This window comes from Xiphias gladius, chromosome 14 (assembly GCF_016859285.1).
Source record: "Xiphias gladius isolate SHS-SW01 ecotype Sanya breed wild chromosome 14, ASM1685928v1, whole genome shotgun sequence".
NCBI lineage: Eukaryota > Metazoa > Chordata > Actinopteri > Istiophoriformes > Xiphiidae > Xiphias > Xiphias gladius.
In genome coordinates, this window is record NC_053413.1 from 1,707,273 (window position 1) to 1,726,811 (window position 19,539).

Here is a 19,539-nt window from a genome sequence, read left to right on the forward strand (position 1 = left end):
TCCATCTGGTTGAGGAAAACAATATTTATAAAATATTTTGATCCGTCTTCCGTCAAAAACACAGCACTGAAACTGCACTGCTCAAAGTAACCAACAACATTCTTACACGTGCAGATAAAGGTGAATATTCAATATTAATTTTTCTTATCTGTTGCCTTTGACACCATTGATCATGCCATTTTGATTGACAGACTATTGAACTGGGTTGGTATCTTTGGTATTGCTCTCAAATGGTTCTCCTCATACTTGTCTGACAGATCCTTCAATGTTCATATTAACAATTATGTGCCATCCTCCAATCCTTTCTTATGTGGGATCCCTCAAGGGTCAATCCTTGAACCTATTTTTTTTTTCATTATATATGCTATCTCTGGGTCATCTGCTTAACTGCTCCAGGGGTATCTCTTACCATTGCTATGGTGATGTCATGCAACTTTATTTCTTGGTTGATCTTAATAACCCTACAGCCCTTCACGACTGTCTAGCTTCTGTTATAAATTGTATGTCTTAAAATTTCCTCCATCTCAGTTCAGACAAGACTGTAGTCCTTGTGATTGACCCTGATTGATTGTGTAACAAAGATTTTGTGTGTCACTACTTTTGTACAGCCCAATGAGAACGTGCACGCATTAACATTTGCCTGTAGCAGATTGCAGAACTGACAATTCCCGTCTTTATCCCGCCGTGCTCTTACTTCTGCTTTGTACAACAGCTCCATGTTGATGTTTGAGAGGACAGAATGAGCCACAAGTCTGTCCTCCTTTAAAAAACTAACCGATAGGTCGTCTTTGTGAGCAACTTATAATGACCCATAGTTATGTTTTATTGTTAGGCGACCTCTAGTAATCATGCCGGGAGCATAGGAGGAAGTCAGGTGATGTAGTAAAAAGAGCAACAAAGTCCGCATATGGAGACCATGGAGGATGGGTGGGTCAACAAAAGATTGGACAGGAGGCCGCTGTTCATTTCCAGTTTCAAACTAATAGTTATCATTGTTTCTTTTAACCATCACCATTCCACAACCTTTGCTCTGTATTTATAATTGTAACCATGAAAATGTAGGTCATGTAATCTTAAGGAAGTACTTATTTTAACCCAAAGCATGATCTTTCCCTAAACCTAACCATATTGGATGGAGATGCAGGCTGCAGAGGCTAATTAAGTTTACCCTCACTCTTTTTAGTTTTAGATGAGCAGGAAGGAGAAATGAAATGCCACATTGTAGATAAGGAGGAAGAATAAAGGAAACGGTATCAGATAAGATCGGAATAATTTTACCAAGAAGTTGTGCAGTTCTTCCTGACGTTATTATTTCTTGTCCCCTGAACTATGTTTTATGTAAGTGTAGGATTAATTAAATTCTGTTAGAGCATGGTGTAACATATGCAGACAACCCGTTTACATTGCAGTCATTTTAGCCAAATATTAATTGTAAGTATATGTAAGTCCAACTGAATTTACAGCAACATCACATGTCCTGTGTCCTTTGCTGAACAGCTTAAAAACTGGGCTGCAAGTGTCAACATCGATCAGTTTAAATGATAAATGTTCCTTATTCTGCCAACAAACTAGCCTCTGTTTTAGACTTGTAAGGTACAGTAACAGCTTGTTTTGTTTCTGCCAGCTTAGCTGTGAATCAAACATGTACACTGGCTTGCCCACTGAAGGGCTTCGAGGCTAAAGGAGCGTTTCTGATATGCAGTATCTCCAAAGACCTCCTTTTCTTACTGTCAGAAATATACAATAATAAGGTATGTGGCCATGACCCTGAAAATGGTCCAGTACAGCTTGTTTAGACCATGAGGAGGGATTTACAAAGTGACTACTGTGTAACCAGTACAAAGTTCCTTTATTCAAAGTGTTTTTTCAGAAATACTGTCAATTTTTTTAAGATCACTTGAATAAAATAGGCCCTTGTTACTCAACAGGTCAAACATTTTGCTGATTCCTATTTTATATCGCTCTTAAACTTAAATCTAGGTTTCCTTTGTCTGGAGAAAATGTATATTTGCATGAAATGGGTGTAAAACTTAACAAAAAGCCAAGAAGTTCATATATGGAGAAATATTTTAGCAAATTTATCATTGTTAGTACACAAAAGATAGCATGTAAATATTTTCTGAAAAGCACATTTCAATAAGTAAAGAAGCAAATTCAATGTTTTTTTACAGTGTTTACAACAAATATGTTTCAAGGCTTGTTTGCTACATATTAAGTCAACAGTGTTTATAGCCAACACAAATACAGTTACAGCTAAAGTCTAAATGACTGCTAAATGGCCATCAATATTATCTTACTTTCGCAGAAACCTCACACATACTACAGCACATTGGTCTGTTTTAGGACAGCCCCTCTTTCTCACTAAAACTCTGAACTCTATCAGCTGCAGTGAACACTGTAGAGTCACTCAGTGCTTCCTTGTGTTCCTCGTTGTCCTCCTTCTACTGCACACCTAATAAGCTCCACTGGTGAGTTCAGTCAGCCTTTAGGACAGTGACTTTCTGTCTGAATTTGTTTGTTTGTTTTACATGAATGTATATTTTACACCCCATGCTTTTTTATGAGATGTACATATGAACAATTTTCTAGTTAATTCTTGTTTGAAACTTTGGTATGATATATCAAATGCATGATGAAGATGACAAGACTCTTTAAATGTGGGTTTTCATCAGATCACACAGAGCACTAGTAGTAAGTTGATCTTTCAACTTCATACAAAATATTAAAATGACTCATTAGTCATTTTTCCACGTAAGGGAACATGTCCCACTATTGTTTTGAAGTGTCAGCAATTACATGAAAATGACTCAGTTATCAAAAACGATGAAAACTCTAAGTAAAATAGGCTAAATGTAACTGCACCTCTTTCCAATTGCTTTTTCAACAAGACTAGGTCAAGCCTAGTATATGGCTGGACCATCCTTTATCTGTTTGTTTCACTCTTACTCTCTGTGCTCACATATACAGTATTTAATACAACCAAGTTCCCAGTAGAGCTGTTCTCATTTACATGTTTTTCCATTGTCTGTTGTCAGACAACGGAACAAGTATGAAATGGTAACTGCAACACAGCCTTTAAGACATGTTAACCAGGAGTCAGTTGGAGTCCAAGCCGTTTCCAAGCTGCTGCTCTGTACTGCTAAAATCCATATGTTAACGTCTGGGACGTTAAAGACAACAGCCGTGCTATGACTTTGGCTATATTTACTTTTAAATGATCACTCAGAGAGAGAGTTAAAAGCTCATTCACATCTGTGTCACTTGCAAATCATCACACAAGGCAATGGTCCTTGACAACCCACTTATCTAGGAACACATGCAAGCTTTACATTATAAATTCACGAGGATATTAAGATCAGCCCTTCGTGTGATTAGACACAGTTCATACGTTGAAATTTAGGACATCATCAGAAGAAAATCATCAACTAACTACACTTTTTAATAGAAGCAAAATAAAACTATATGTTTGGTCAAATATAGATTCTTTATTGGTTTGGGTGAAAAGAAGCAGTCCTGAAAGGTAACAAGGCTTATAAGGTACATAAATATGAATATAAATATATAAATATAAATAACATTTCTAACAACAGATTTGATTGTTTATCACTAAGAGAAAAATACATGAATATTTAGTAAAGGATTATTAACATTTACAGCTGCATTAATACTATAGAAACCCACACCTACTAAAGCATTTGATCAAAACAGATGACAAACACTGATAATGATGTAACAGGTCATGGGTCACTATGCTCCTTCAAGGAACTTTCGAAGTAATACACAGGGCAGATGTATGTCAATGAATCTGTGTAAGAACATATAAAATAAATCGTCAGGTATTGATTAAATTAAATTTACATCTACAGCTTCATCAATAGCATGAAAGTGGTCACTACATCACCAGGATTCCAGTGCCACCTATTATGCATGGATGAGTGAATGTCACTTTATGATGTGACCTGACTAAACAGTGAAAACTCATTGAACCTGGGCAATCCCACTCATTTTGAATGGGGCATGAGCAGATCACTTTGCAAGGTACTGTGGGATTCCAGCCAATTGACCTGGAATGAAAAAACTTGTCTAAAGTTTAAAATGTTCAACTTTATGAAAATGAGGGGAAAAATTCACGGCTATGCATTGTTTTGCCTAAAAACTGTCAACAAAAAAGCAGTGCAGTGGTGGTCCAGTAAGTTTAGTCTTCATCTGCGGTGGAGGTATGTCTGTGAAGGGGAGGATCATTATTGGACTTTATGGCATCCATCTTTTCCATGTCCCTGGCCTCCAGGATTACCAATGCAAACAAAAAGAAAGAAGTAGTTAGCTAATAGCTTGTAGCTTGTGGTTGGTTCTTCGGCTCTGCTTGCCTATCTGAAAAAGAAACTGCCCACCGATGTGTTTGCCAATGAACAAGCTACTCCCCAGCTTGCAAGCAATTAAACAACCATAGTGATGAGTTAGAAGTGGTGGAGGATATGGGCTATTTGTTCACCTTCAGTGGGTTTTCACCATAAGACACACAGAAAGTTTTTTTCTTTTTTTTGGTGCAGGTGCAGATGTGACACATACGGTGTCACAAGGTGACCTACTATTTTGGTCATACTATTTTGGACTATTGGTTTTTAATTCTGTGCCTCTGAAAAGCAGGAATTAACATAGTGCAAATGGGATTTACAGAAGGAAGGTTGTGGTGAGGTGCATTACATAGCGGTTTGTATTGGCATATTGTTTAATAACCGATTATTAAAAATAAAAATAGAGAAATTGGTCTATTATTTATGAACACAATGAACAACAACAAAAAAACAAACTGGAGGTGGCTTGTATTCATCAAAATAGAATTTGAACTTGACCATCACTGAACTATAACATTACTAGACTGCAACTTAACTTTTCTTTCTTTTGACAAGATCTTTTAAGTGGACATTTGGCTGCATTTGCCTCAATATTAACACCATATCAGCATCCTCTCTCTTACTCTGATCAAATAACATTCTCTATGCAATCATCAGGGGAAAAGTCAAACTAAACTAAACATAATCTAAACATAATCACTGGTTTGACAATGGGAAAACATTATCATTTAGGGCAGACAGTAGACATCTATGTATTTACTCAACCCACCTTTGAAGAAGATTCCGGTGGATGACAGGTAAAAAATACATTTCTGACTTTTCCACAAGTAACGAGTGACAAAAGTTATGTACAAGTGCTGAGGTCACAAATGGGACCAGAATAAATCCAACCACATGTTTTAATGGTGATCCAAGTCTTGTTTTTTTGGGAAGCTCCCACTTTATAGACACTTTGGAAACTGTCACAAGATCCCACAAACTCTTCTAAAATGCTCTAATCTGTTACCTGTTGAGGTGGCTGTAGTGATGGTGGCTGTAGTGATAAAGCATAATAGCCATTAACTGCAGAGTTGGCGGTCTGATACTCCTATAATACCACAATACATTTAGGGGAAGAAGTATTGCACACCAGTTGAGAGAGTCAGGACTTTTTTACTGCTGCATTAAGCAGTTTCTGTTCCTTATTTTTGAAAGACTAACAAAAATATCAACATAAGAGGATGGAACATGCAAGAATCATTGAATTAGTCAGTTATTTCATAACACTACCCTGTATTTTATCTTTGAAAGCAGTTTCTCTCAGGGGTTTTATGTTGTTTGGATCCACTTTAGTGTTCATCGTGTAATAGCTGCTCTTTCTAATTTCTACAGGTGAAATGCAGCATAAAATGTAGCATGGTTACTAATCCAGTAATACCCTAACCGTCACATGTAATTCAGCAATCCAAGCAAGAAAACCTCCCAGCTTTTCATATTATTACTGTCCTGTGTGTTGTTGCCATTATGGGCAGTGTGGCTCATTGATACTTTTTTTTAGCTGTTTTGTTCAAACGTTTTTTTTTTTTATCCCTTGGGAGGTTGTTTTAAAAGCACAATTAGGGGCTACTGTAGATCAAACCTCAGAAACAGATGTTCATCAAAGTGTGTGTGCAAATACTGACAGCAGTTCATGGAGAAATTAAGGATACTGACTTAATGAACCCAGATGGCAAATTATTTTTATGGGTTAGTTTACTAGTTAATTTATATTACATGTTACCAAGTAAGCACTTAGATTTGGCCACCCTTCTTACAAACAATGGAGAATAGACATCTATCTAGCTTCTTCATTTCATGAGAGGTTTGAGCTCAAGTCCAGTTCAGTTCATGTGATTAGGACCAGTTGTGTTTTATGAGTAATTTCTTTGACTACCAGCAAATAGACTAACATTGGTCTTTAACGTCTCTCTGCCACAGGACAAACCAGAACCATGAGCACTGAAGCAAACTACCTGTACTTCCTGACTCTATGGCATGAAAATAACACGACTGACCCAAGCTACGTTGTCAGTGAAACTGTCAAGCTCTGTCCGAAGAACATTGTCAACCAGTTCGGTGAGAGATTCATCCCAGTTTTCTACTATGTCAACTTCCTCCTGAGTTACCTTGGCAATGGACTTGTCCTCATCATCATCTACAAGTATGAGAAGCTCAATACAGTGACAAACATATTCCTCCTGAATTTGGTCCTCTCCAACATTCTCTTTGCAACCAGTCTACCCTTTTGGGCGACATACCATCTTTCTGAGTGGATTTTTGGCATGGTTCTGTGTAAGATGGTCAGCAGTGCCTACTTCATTGGCTTCTACAGCTCCATCCTCTTCCTCACACTCATGACATTTGACCGATACCTCGCAGTGGTGCATGCAGTGGCAGCTGCCAAGAGCAGGAAAAAGGCGTATGCCATTATTGCGTCGGTGACAGTTTGGTGCATCAGTGTTGTCGCAAGTGTGAAAGAGCTGGTTCTCCAAAATGTGTGGAAGAGTCCGTTTGATGGACTGATGTGTGAGGAGTCAGGATTCCCTGAGAAAACCATGGAGCGCTGGCGTCTGGTCAGTTATTACCAACAATTCCTGCTCTTCTTCCTCCTCCCTCTGTTCATGGTGATGTACTGCTACATCAGCATCACCGTCCGCATCCTGTCTACCCGCATGAAGGAGAAGTGCCGTGCCATCAAGCTTATATTTGTCATCATCTTTACTTTCTTCGCCTGCTGGACACCCTACAACATCGTCATCCTCGTTCAAGCTATACAGATCTCCAGCACCAGTGAGGATTCCCCCTGTTCTAACTCAGTGAACTTGGACTATGCCCTTTACGTGACTCGGAACATAGCCTATTTGTATTGTTGCATTAGTCCTGTGTTTTATACATTTGTGGGAAAGAAGTTCCAGGGCCATTTCAGAAGGCTGATGGCTAAAAAGATCCCCTGTCTGAAGAGACACATTAGCCTCAGCAGCCAGAGCACCAGAACCACATCACAGAGGACACCACACTCTGCTTATGAGTACTAGACAGACAGACAGACACTCACACGCACACACACACACAAACACACACAGACACACAGACACACACACGCTCACACACACACACACACACACACACACACACACACACACACACACACAAACACACACACACACACACACTAAACAATCACATGAAATAAATAAGGATTACTGGTTGTTAGGATTTAGTTGTGACAACAAACCATTGTTTTCTTTGCTCTGACAAAAGGGAGTGAGTCCTGATAACATAGGATCTTTAGCTAATTTAGCTCATTGAAAAAATACAGTTTACTTGCGTTCTTTAGTTGGGGAATGCAGGATACCAAATTTGACTTCCTATCAGACTCCTCTACACTGTAAAATCTCATAATTACTTATAAACAATCTAGTCATCTTTGATCATTACCTTGATTAGATACATTTTTCAGTTTCAAGACTGCTTAACTTAAATCATCTAGCTCTCACATTCAAATTGATAGCTTCTATCATACTTTTTTTTTTTTTTTTTACCAAATATTATACTTGTGTTAAAATTCACAAGAAAGCCTTCTTATTTGGAAAGGGTTACATGATGAAAGCTTGATCTGTGTCTTTTTAAACGTGTCTTCACGGTCAGTTCTACAAGCAATAACTTCTGTATACAGCTACAAAGTAATTCTGCTATTGATCATATGTAGATATAATGTGGATATGATTATGTCAATTCAAGACTGGGTTACCAGTGTTGTTGACTCGTTGTATATGCTTTTAGAGATGTGATGTATTTGACACATCTTGTCCAAGTGCATTAAAATGAAATGTATCTTAACCTTCCAAAAAATATCTAAATCAAACTGTTCCCCTATGACATCTGTCCTTTTATTGAAACTATTTTTTTTTTTGTCTTTTTGTGGGATTGGCTGAATGACTAAATCGTTTTCCTTTTCTGACAGAACATCTGGAGCAGTTTCCTATCAGTTAAGCACATTTCTCTGGTGAATCAGTACAGTCAAGTCTGGAGAAACAACATGAAATAAGGATGTGTACATTGTAGTAATATGTTGAATCAGTGTGATAAAATAAAGCTTTACGATACATGCAGTGTATGTTGAATAAACTGGCTCTTTTAACAGATTAACAACAGCATTGAAAGTACCGGGATAACTTACTTGTGAATTGAACATTTGGTTTGAGGCGTTACACTAAAATCACATATTAGAAATTAGTAGTAGTTTTTGTTGCCATGTCATATTTAAAGGAGTACTCAAACAGTTTAGTATTGTATTTCCATAGGGTTAGGAGCCTCAGATTAAAAAAGAACAGTCAAAATCAAAGCATCCGTGGCTGAGATATCCTACCTTTTAGTCCCTCGTATGTGTCAAGTTCCAAAAACCTACACTTTCCATTATGCAGCTGGATAGTGTCTTTTGTTAGCCCCACCCCAACTGATAAACACCATCTTTCAAACTCCGATTCAGTTTGTGATAACCCTGTTGACATCATTATGACATCATCAGGGTTATTTTCTCAGACTTGTTAAAGGTCCTCCAGAGTCACAGAAGACACTATATAATTGTTTTCACAGACACTCGTTCATATGTTTTCATATTGTTTTTTATTGTTTGTCCTCTTTTCTTTTAGTTTTTTAGACATTCTCAGAGGGTATTTATTGTATTTTTAAAGGTATTTTCATTCTGTTCCTCCCACAACCCCACCGTAATCAATTGTTTATCACCTGCTGCACCTCCTCCTCCCCTCTTCCCCAAGCTAATCAACATTCACTCTTCTTGTCTTCTTTGATTGACATTTTCTTCTTCTACAATGACAATCTATATATTTGCAAAGTGAAGATAGACATAATATTATTGAGAACAAAAATAATGTTTTAGGATAGTAAATGTTTAAAAAAAAAAAAAAAAAAAGACCACTCCTCTCCTCACCCACAGGAGAATTATTCAAAGGGAAGGAATTTATAGTGGGGACCTCAGAAGAAGAAAGGAGGGGAGGAAGGGCTTTGAATTTGAACTTTATAGATACACAGTGTAGACATACAAGGTTTGTAGGCCTTTCTAATAATGTATTAACTATAATTTGATAGATTTTGTGTAATTATATAAAAAAGATGTTATTATACATATGCCCAGACTCACATTAATATCTGCACCAGTTCATTCTCCACACAGTTCACACTCCTGGGTACCACAACAGCATCACCAATTCATTGTCCCACTTCTCCTTTTCTTAAATTCCCACTCTTGGTCCCCGAGTCAGACATTCATACCTTACCAGTCCCACAGTTTCTTCCACAGCTGGAAAACCAAAAAAACATAACAGCTGTCATTTTCTTCTATAGACATTGTGTCTGTTTGCAATTTTATCACCCACACTCATTCTGTTATGAAAATCCATTCCTGCACCATCCAGACCTTATCAGGTATCATCTTTTTCATCAAACCAGTTACCCACATCCCTTCTCATTCTACCTCCGATTCCCATGTTTTCATACTAATCATTAGCCCGAGAAAATGGGAAACCACTCACACAGCAAAATGCTTGCCGATCATCTCTGACCTTCTCTGCCTCTGCATCCATTCTCCACATTCAGGCAATGTATCCCCCATTGACAAATTAACCCTAAAATCTGTTTTCTTGCTGGGTAAAGTGCTCCGAATTCACCCCAACTTCATCTACATATAATCTTTCTCTCTTTCCCAGTCTAGTTGACATCATCATTCATACTTCTGACTACCTCATATTCAGGTACCAAAGAAATAAAACCAACCAGCTGGGAGCTTCATTGTCCATTTATATTGTCAGCACAGACAAAATATTAGGAACACCTCTCAGTGTAACCCAGTACAGTCCAACAGCACCACAAATTACAGTCTCCAAAATTACCATTACAATAAATCAACATCCTCTTCAACAGATTCAATAAAAACTGATTATAATCCTCATGAAGGAGGATTTATTGCAGGGATGTTGTATAATACTACATAAGCTTTATCTAGGTGTGCCTAATAAATTGGCAAGAACTTAAACTTAAAATGGGTATGGCATGGATATATTTCATCATTGGAGGAAAATATTTGAAATGTTTTAACGTTAGTTTAAGCTGTTTTCTCACTCATACATGGCCGTTAAAGGAAAGAGAAAATATACAACAGTGGAATAACAAAGTTAGATGCATAAAAGCAGTGGGTGCATAAATTACTTGTTAATAATCCTAATATATCATTCTTTGGTGGGGATAAAAAGTAAACAAAATGGCGTTGTCTTGCTGTCTCTGTGTCATAAACAAAGCAATCTGGGATGCTTTCGCTTTAAGTGACCGTACATAGCAGTTGTACTGCTGTGATGTGCCATTTCCAGACATGCCCTTACTTGCACTGTCACATACTAATTAGGACATAGAAGTCTGTCTGTATGTTTGAATAGCGTATGTTTAAACTGTTTGACAAACAGTGTGCTCATGTTCTTCATTGATCAGAGGCTAAATGAACATAAACCATAATAATAATTGTCTCTACACATATTATGTTATTCACTTATTATTACATTCCATAGGCCAATGTTTTGTAAAAATAATTTATTAGCCCAAATATTTCATACAGAGTGTAAACAGGCTATCTAACTCTATATCTACCCGATGCAAAGGGATTTTCAGCCTGTCTGGACTGAATGGAAATGATGATAATCAGTTAAAATGTATTTATTGCTGAAAGACATCAGACTCTCCTTCTCTCCCTGGCTATAATAATATTCATGATACAGATTCAAAGGGGAAATAATAGTAGATCTTTAAGAAATAGTAGATCTCTTTAATGAATGAAGAAAGTTGTTCATCGTTCTTTTGTCAATCAGGTCTGCAGAGCCATTATTTTTAACTAGATGGTTGGAGGGGCAGTACAACCACCTGAGTGCGCTGTTGAAAAACGTCCCCAGTGCAAGCTGTGGCAGTGCAGAATAGGTTCCACACAAGAAATAAAAACGGGTTTACACAAAGTATGGTGCTGAGTGGGCTGTGCGGACTTAAGCTAGGGGTGGCCACCCCTGGCTCCATTGGATTTAAATCATAATTCTAACTGTATTCAAATTCTATTAAGATAAAGCTTTTTTTTAAACCAATGATGCATTAGGTAGCCTGATAAATTTTGTTGAACGGACCAAAAAAGTCATATTCCCCAAACTAATGTTTCATATAGATCACCAGCACCTATTGGTAGCTACAACCCCGAGACTAGGCCCAGTGGAAGGCTGCATAATTAAATCTAACAGTGAATTTGATCTGCTTCTTTGAGGTGCTGCTTGGGGGGCCCTACAACCACCAACAACCTGGTTAAAAGGTCCGTGATATATTTCTTCATACTGATTTTCATTTCATGCCTCATGTGCCTGGCGATGGTAAGTCCTGTTTTTTGTATGTCGTGTTGTATCTTTTATACTGAGATTTTGATATAAAGCCTTTTTGGACAAGAAATACCTATTTTATTCCAATTCTGTTCTGTACATCTGCAACCCATTTTTTTTCCCATATCCCACTAATGACAAACATTGAGCTTTGTCTTTATGCAGTCTTTGCACCTATCTCTGGTGTTGCCCCCGGGGCTAGTACGGACCCTTCTGTCCCCCTCTGGCCCCTCTTCAATTCAGGGAGCCCTGCATTGTTGTACATATCGGACCGTACCAAGGGTAGCCGAGACTGGGGGTGTATTGCTTAGTCCCGCAGTTCAGCGGTTGGACAACTCCTGTCTGTTTTTCTGTCTGACCATGCACCTGGAGTTCGAGGCCCGGCCCGAAGCACAACCGCGTTCTGTTCAGAGGCTAGTTCCGGAGGCTGTTGGTCCAACCCCGCTGGAGTGCCGCTGGTCAGGTTGATAAGAAAGGAGAGTGGAGAGAAAACAATACGCAAGGGCCCAGCAGGCGGACAGCCATTGCTTTTTGCATTCGCTGCTAATAAAGAAAGCAGCGTCTCGGCTGTGTATCACCGGAACTGACAACGAAGCGGAGACCCACTCGCCAGACCCGCTTTATTGTCTCTGTCCACCCCTTAGATTGTGTGGATTTTCTGTGAAGATGACTTATGTGACCGCGGTGTTGTTGCTGCCAGTCCTATGTAGTATCATCAGCACCTCCAGCGCTGCATCCTCAGCATCCCGTAAGTAGGCTAAGTAACACACACAAACACACACACACACACACACACACACACACACACACACACACACACACACACACACACAGTAGCAGCCGTGGCTAATTTGGTGGCCTGCTCTTGGTGGGTCCAGTGCAGCTCTGTGTGCAGTCGGGATGTGGACTACAGTCGGGACTCCGACTCTTTCCAGGACTCCGCATGGGGCCAAGCTAGCCGCATAAACAGCTGGGTGGGGATCATACAGTATTATAATAAAGATGACACACACAGTAGCTTACTGTATTAAACTTGAACCTTAAACAGCTACATGTTTTCAAAGCAGGAATGGAATCAGTCATGTACTCTGTGTAAAGTGTGCTGAACGTCCAGAGACAACAACAGTTCAGAGTTTAAATTTGTGCAATGTATTATAATAGCATGTCAATATCAGTTGTACATAAAAAAATAAATGAAATCTATACAACCCCCCATAATGACGATTACTTCCATCGGTGCTCCACAAATATATCCATAAATAGAGGGAACCTTTGACACTTACCTTGTTGGGTAACATTTTTTAGCATCTCTATTTAGCTGTTCTAATCACTTTATGCAAACTTTATTAATGGTTTATAACATTGTAGTTCATTTGTAGATATGGGGACCATGTTTGAAGTGTTTATCAGTGTATTTGTTGGCGTTGATAACACAGTCTACCTGGTAACACAATATACCTTAGATCATGTGTTGAGATCAAATTTTCCAGAAGAGCTACTAAATGGACCCTGAGGTGAGAAGGTTTTCTAAACAGTATGAAATAGTAATAATAATATATAAGGATATGTGATTCCACAGGACCAAATCCCTATAGTGTGTTATAAAGTATTGAGTAATTATTAATGTAAATGTACAGATTGTTCACCGGCACTTTAAAATTCTTTAGGAATGTGTTAAAAACTACTAAGAACACATGATAAAAACTATTTTATACTGTGTTATTAACGTCCATTAACTGTTTAAAAATAAACATAAAAAATGTTTTTCTGAATACAATGAGCCTATATTATAGAGTGTTTTGAACCATTTGTTAACTGTTTACATACTGCTGAGAAATGCTACTGTAAATATGTGGGCTTAAATAAACTGTTGTGCAACAAAATCATGTTAAAGGGGTACTCTACCAATTTTACACATTAAGGTCAGTTTACTGAGCCTTTTGGAGGGAGCTTTCTTGTGCCTGATGATGTCATCAGGGTTATTTTGGGTTAGGCTTGAGAAACTTTTTTAAAAAAAAATATTACCTTTTTTGCATTTCTGCTTGATTTGACAGTAGAGAGAGGGACAGAAAAGGCAGGGGAGAGAGGGTGAAGGACATGCAGCAAAGGGCCCAGGCAGGATTTGAACCCAGCCCACTGCAGTAAGGAATTAGGCTTGACATGTGGTACGCACGCTACCAGCTGAGCCACTTAGATGCTGATCCCACTTGGGGAAATTTATTTAAGTTTAAGAGTCATGGAAGGTGTAATGAAAGGCACTGTTCAGTTGCATTATGAAAATTTTAGGGTCCAAGCTACAATTGGAGCTATTAATAAGCTTAAAAGTTTGATATTACATGCATGAAAATGTAGCCTTTTCACTTGCTCAATGTTCCCCTAACTGTCATTTACACTCATCTACTAGCTACCTATCTTGCTGTGCACAAGAGACACAATCCACTCTTAACTTTTTAAATATCAGAATGGTACACATAGTCATGACAGTGATCTTTTCAGATCAGATCAGAGCTGGAAATAAGGAACTTTGGTGCAACCTCTAATATATAGGTATTCAAAGTAATAGAGTCTGATAAGAAGGTTGACGTCAATTTAATCTCTGTGTGTCCAGTACACTGACAGGCTCTGGATGTTTTAGCACAAAGCACACATACTTTCCAACTACTTCACAGTTGTCTTATTTACACATCTGTATCTAACACACATAGAAATAGAAAACATAACTGTGGTTTAGGGGGCAGTTAGAATTGGTCTTCTATGTTATAACATGCAGCATCTCAAAAGTCGGCCATTCTGAGGGATTTCACTGAGTTCTGTGCTAGGTCAGAACAAAACCCAAGTGCACTCACGATGGTCTCTAAAGAGATACAACATGTAAATAAGATAATTCTGGAATTGTTGGAAGGTACACTTTCTTGCTTGGTATCTTGCTATCCACCTATTTTAAAATTGGTGCATAAAAAATGAAAAAATATTGAAAAAGGGAAGTAAAAAGTTAATTGTGTCAGCTTGGCTCTTCTCTCATGAGGTAATTGATGGGAGCATACACTTATTTGCCAAGTAGTTTACCAAGATTCCTGAATATTACTTAAAATTTGCCTGAATATTTAATGGAAACATAACCAATGTTGACACAAGGAGGCCAGCTAAACAGTTGGCTTATAATATAGACATTTGGTTTGCAGACATTTTTTGGTGATGACTTTCTTGTTAGCCGCCAAAAGTAAAAGGGATTCCTCCTGTGCCATCAGTTTATCTGGCATTTTTCCTGGGAACAATCAGTGTCTGTTCCAAATATTTAATGATCTCTTAGCAATCCCTTTTCAATAACACATATTTGAAAGTGCAACCCAAAAAAATATCAAATGACCTGACATTTTAAAAAAAACACATTTTTCCAGCAGTTTTGTCCATGTGAACACCGTTATATAAATTTCAACTTAAGAGTCACATATTTATGGTCTATTTGTGTATATAACAGGTATTTACGTAAAAGACTAATTATCAAGATTCAGAAATTGCAGGTCTTAATTATACTCAAAGATCTCCTGCTTCCATTCTTTAAGCTAACCCTGTACCTCTCCTGTCCCTGACACTGCCCTCCCTTCCAGAAGTCAAAGGGATATTTACAGAATCTCACTTTGACCTCAGTGTCACTGTCAGAACCCTACATCCCTCCTTTCCCTTCCCTTCTCCTTTTATCCCTGTATCCCGAAACAGCACGGCCCACTTGCTGTCTCTCGTTATCCTGTTATGGGCAGAATGGTAGAATGACCTCTATGCAACAAGCTATAGAATAATTGGTAACAATAAAGGTTTTGAGTTTCTGCTTTTATACAGTTCAGCATCCTGAGTAGTCTCATAGAATGCAATTAAGTGTCTGCAATCATTTTTATTCAACAATTAAATGTAATTTGCACATGTTCCAGTACTGTTTTCCATTCCGGACCATACTGAAATGTATCAATTCTGCATACAGCACAGTACCATAGATGGCTTTTGTTTTAAGAAACTCAGCACTTCAACTACTCTACTCGGTCTTTATTTACCAAACAACGATTTTACATATGTACAATAAGCTTTTAAAAACTTATCCTCCAGAGGTATTGCCATGAAGAAAAGGCTATAGATTGTTTTGTTGCCAGGTAGGCTTGAAGAAGTTTCTTGCATTCAGACTAAAATTGTCAGCAAAATAGTGTAGAAATTAAATTCTCTTTTGGCTGCAGAGAAAGGCATCAGAGTGGTATTTGTAGACTAGGCAAGACGGAACAGCGTTAGGGAACATTGTTAGAAACTGAAAACAATGAGTTGGTACTAGATCCTCTTTTACACAGGATACAGATGATACATCTTCACTACTAAAATGAAACACTGTCAGGACACTGAGCAATGCCATCTGCACTAAAACAGATGCTGTGGCATCAAACGCTGATTAGAATACAAATGGACTGGAGTGCTGTCACTCTCTTTATACATTCCAACTGATGCTGCCTTTGTCTGTCATGTTATAACATAAGACACAGGTTATCACAAAAGTGCTATAAGAGGGGTTAGGGAAATGGTGGAGTTTGACAATCCCTTGAATCTGTGGGTGTATCAACTAGTGTTAATCTTTATTGCCAGAACATGATTGTGCAGTTCCAGCATATCTAATCTCAGGTCAGATAGTCAGTCAGTCAGTCAAGGACAGTCAGTCTTTCAGTATCAAGGGCTCCAATTTAATGTTTGTGTGCTATAGTGAAATTTGATCATGTTGAAGTTTGTGAGTTCATTTGAATGTCACAGTGTAGTACAGTTATTGGCAGTTTTGGAGTAAAATACAGTACTTTACAAAATAGTACAGTAACTTTAGCAAGCAAAACAATACCAATAACATTGGTAAAATTACCAATAAATGAGAGTAGAATTCAAACTGTATAAATACATAGCAGCACACTATAAGCTCAGTTTTTATCAGTGAAGTGCTTTTTTGAAAACTTTGTAAAATAAAAGTAGAAAAAATTTAAACATTGACTGGTAAACTGGCCTGATAATTACACTGAATTGCCACATTGTTTCACTTTATTCATTCAGCTTTAGATTTGTTCATGTTAGCCGATTTTGTGTTAGGTGGGAGGTTAGTTTGATATGTTCTCCCTTACCAGTGACTAGCGAGTGAGGTATTCAACCTGTCAATGTCATTTCCAATCGACACAGAAGTTGTGGTACTGGTTGCAAGGAGCAGTTCATACATGTTTTGTGATTAATATCAACCTTTGTTAGTCAAAGAGACTGATATACTGTAAATACTACTTAGTTATTTAATTTTTTAAGTATTATTAAGCAACATAAAACTTGTAATAAACTGGTATTAAATAGGGCGTGAGGATTCCTACAGAAAGATTGGTACAGACAGAGGTAAAGCCCTTGCAGTCTAAAGATCTGACAGATTGATAAGGAAAAATTCTGTTGTAAATTTCTGCGTTTCCTCTCCATGTGTATTTTGACTATTTATGTTTTGAATTTCATTATTTCATTATGTGAATGAGTTTAAGGTGGACAGACACAGCAAAAAAGTAAACAAGCAAACAAATTAGCAGCTGACTTATGGTAGGCATACTGACCACTCCACAGGGATAGTGGTCAGCCTGCTACAGAAGTTACATTTCTATGTAAAATAATTAAGTATAATGGATAAAAGCTGAATAGATTGGTCAGATAACATTTTATTAAATTAGATGTGAGTGTTTCTGTAACTTCCTGTATAGACTGGGAAAGCTGCTGGAAACTTTGTCTTGACTGCAACTTTTTGTCACTTCCTCCTGCTGCAGGTGCCTGGTCTTGTCCACTTTCCAGGCAAGGTGAAGTTCATCTCGAACAAGCCCAATATTTGTAATTTTGTCAATCGAAGAAGTATGTTGATACAAAGGGCAAGCCACACAAAAAATAATTTTTAATCTCTATTTTCTTTCGCTGGCGTGCCTAATGAAGTGTAACTGCCACAGACAGCTGTTTGAATCATACAAATCTCCAGCTATTTATATTTTGTAAACTTTTTAAGAGTTTACTATTATTACCACTATTAATACTATTATTGTTATCAACAGCAATGACAGACTGATCATGGCACCATGTCGCTAGAGCTTTCAGATTTCGCTATAGGCCAATTTCCCCAGCCTGCTCCAATGGGCGGGGGAAGTAAAATGTATAAATCAGTAAATAAACACAATGCTACTTTCTTTCTGTGTACACCAGCTGGATCCTTACGTGAAAACTATTTCTGTTCAGTAAATTTGTTATATCAGTCCATCTGGTGAAGACAGTTTAGCTGGCAGCTGTCCTCTCAGCACCTTGGGAGCTGCTGCTGACAGGACATCTGCTTCTGAGGAGGGAGATGGCTGAACAGAGGTCGGAGTCAGGGTAGAACAGATGGATGCTTTGGTAGCGCTTATGTGCTGCTGACGTCTTGCTTTTCATATGTAACAGTAATAGTTTTTATTTCTGTAAATTGACATTGTACAACAATCTGTACCATCCATCTCATCCATGTTGGTCAACATTTTTGTTGTAATTTCCCTGTCCCTTTTTTTCTTGCTCTGACACACACCAATGACATCCCCAAGTCTTAAACCCCCCCCTACAAAGCTCTTACTGGCTTGTTTTTTTCCAGCTGGTGCAAACAGCCAATGAGCACAACAGCAGATGTGTTTGAATCACTGAACGTGTTAGTGATGTGGATGGTGGTTCAAAGGTCTGGGACCTAATAATTAAGCACAACAATGACTTGAATATATGAAGACTCACATCATCTCTGATTTGTGAACAGGAAGTCACAATAATGGAATTAAAGGGATATCTTACCCGAAATCTATCTTTTGAATACTTGACATTCCCATCTGTAGTTTGGATTACAGATGGCTGTGGTTAGCTTGAATTTAGGTCACTTGCAAGTGATTTTAACTGTGACAAGTTGTCACAGTTAAAACTTCTGCCTTTGCTTGGAAAAGGTTTATCCCAACATCCAAAGAAACTCCTCAAACCTTTTCAGCAGTGGTCAGGTGGAAAGTGGATAGGTCAGGTTCCCACTGCCGAGAGTGCATCAAAAACCATCAGCTGACTCACTTGCAATGCAGCAAATCATCATTATGCATGGGAATTGCCATAATTACAAATATCCGAAAATTCATATTATTTCAGATTTAAAAAAAAAAAAACAACCCAAAACAAATCAGCTTCCTAGGTGATCCAAATGCAAATAATAACAATAAAAACAACTTGAAACTGTGCCCTGGCATTGGATGTTCAGAAACATCATCATTAAATGCAATTGGGGTTTTGCAGAATTGTCCAATATTAACAGCAGGAGTCACAGGAGGGACAATATTATTCAAATGATCAAATATCACATAAATGAAGAACAAGTTTTCTCCTCAGAAGATGAGCTGTTGGTGGGGTGTTTAGGTTGTTTTCTCAATTCTCTGTCGAGCAGATAATCTCTTTTGTTCCTTTAAACTGCTTAATACATGCTTGGCTTGCTGTTTTGTAATGCATATGAGGAAGGTCATTACCATGCCTCGCACCTGTCACACACAAACACGTGCGCACACACACATGCACTCATGTACAGAGCTCTGACCCCTCCCCCGTCAAAAACATATTTATTGTGGTGAATGTGTCAAGAACAAAGACCTATACAATCTCATACACCATCACACACACACACACACACAAACACACACACACAGAGTCTTTTGCTGAGAATATTTCCA

At 38.0% G+C, this 19,539-nt stretch overlaps 1 protein-coding gene across 2 annotated transcripts in view; it reads left to right on the forward strand.

Annotated features, from left to right (window-relative positions):
• The first annotated feature begins 2,422 nt into the window (after positions 1 to 2,422).
• cntnap2b (contactin associated protein 2b) overlaps positions 2,423 to 19,539 on the forward strand; it is a 57,383-nt gene continuing 40,266 nt past the window's right edge. For both annotated transcript variants that reach the window (XM_040143247.1, XM_040143246.1), the window contains exons 1-2: positions 2,423 to 2,468; positions 11,686 to 12,542. In XM_040143247.1, coding sequence (XP_039999181.1) covers positions 12,461 to 12,542 — 82 coding nt within the window. In that variant the 5' untranslated portion in view covers positions 2,423 to 2,468; positions 11,686 to 12,460. The remainder of the gene's footprint in view (positions 2,469 to 11,685; positions 12,543 to 19,539) is intronic.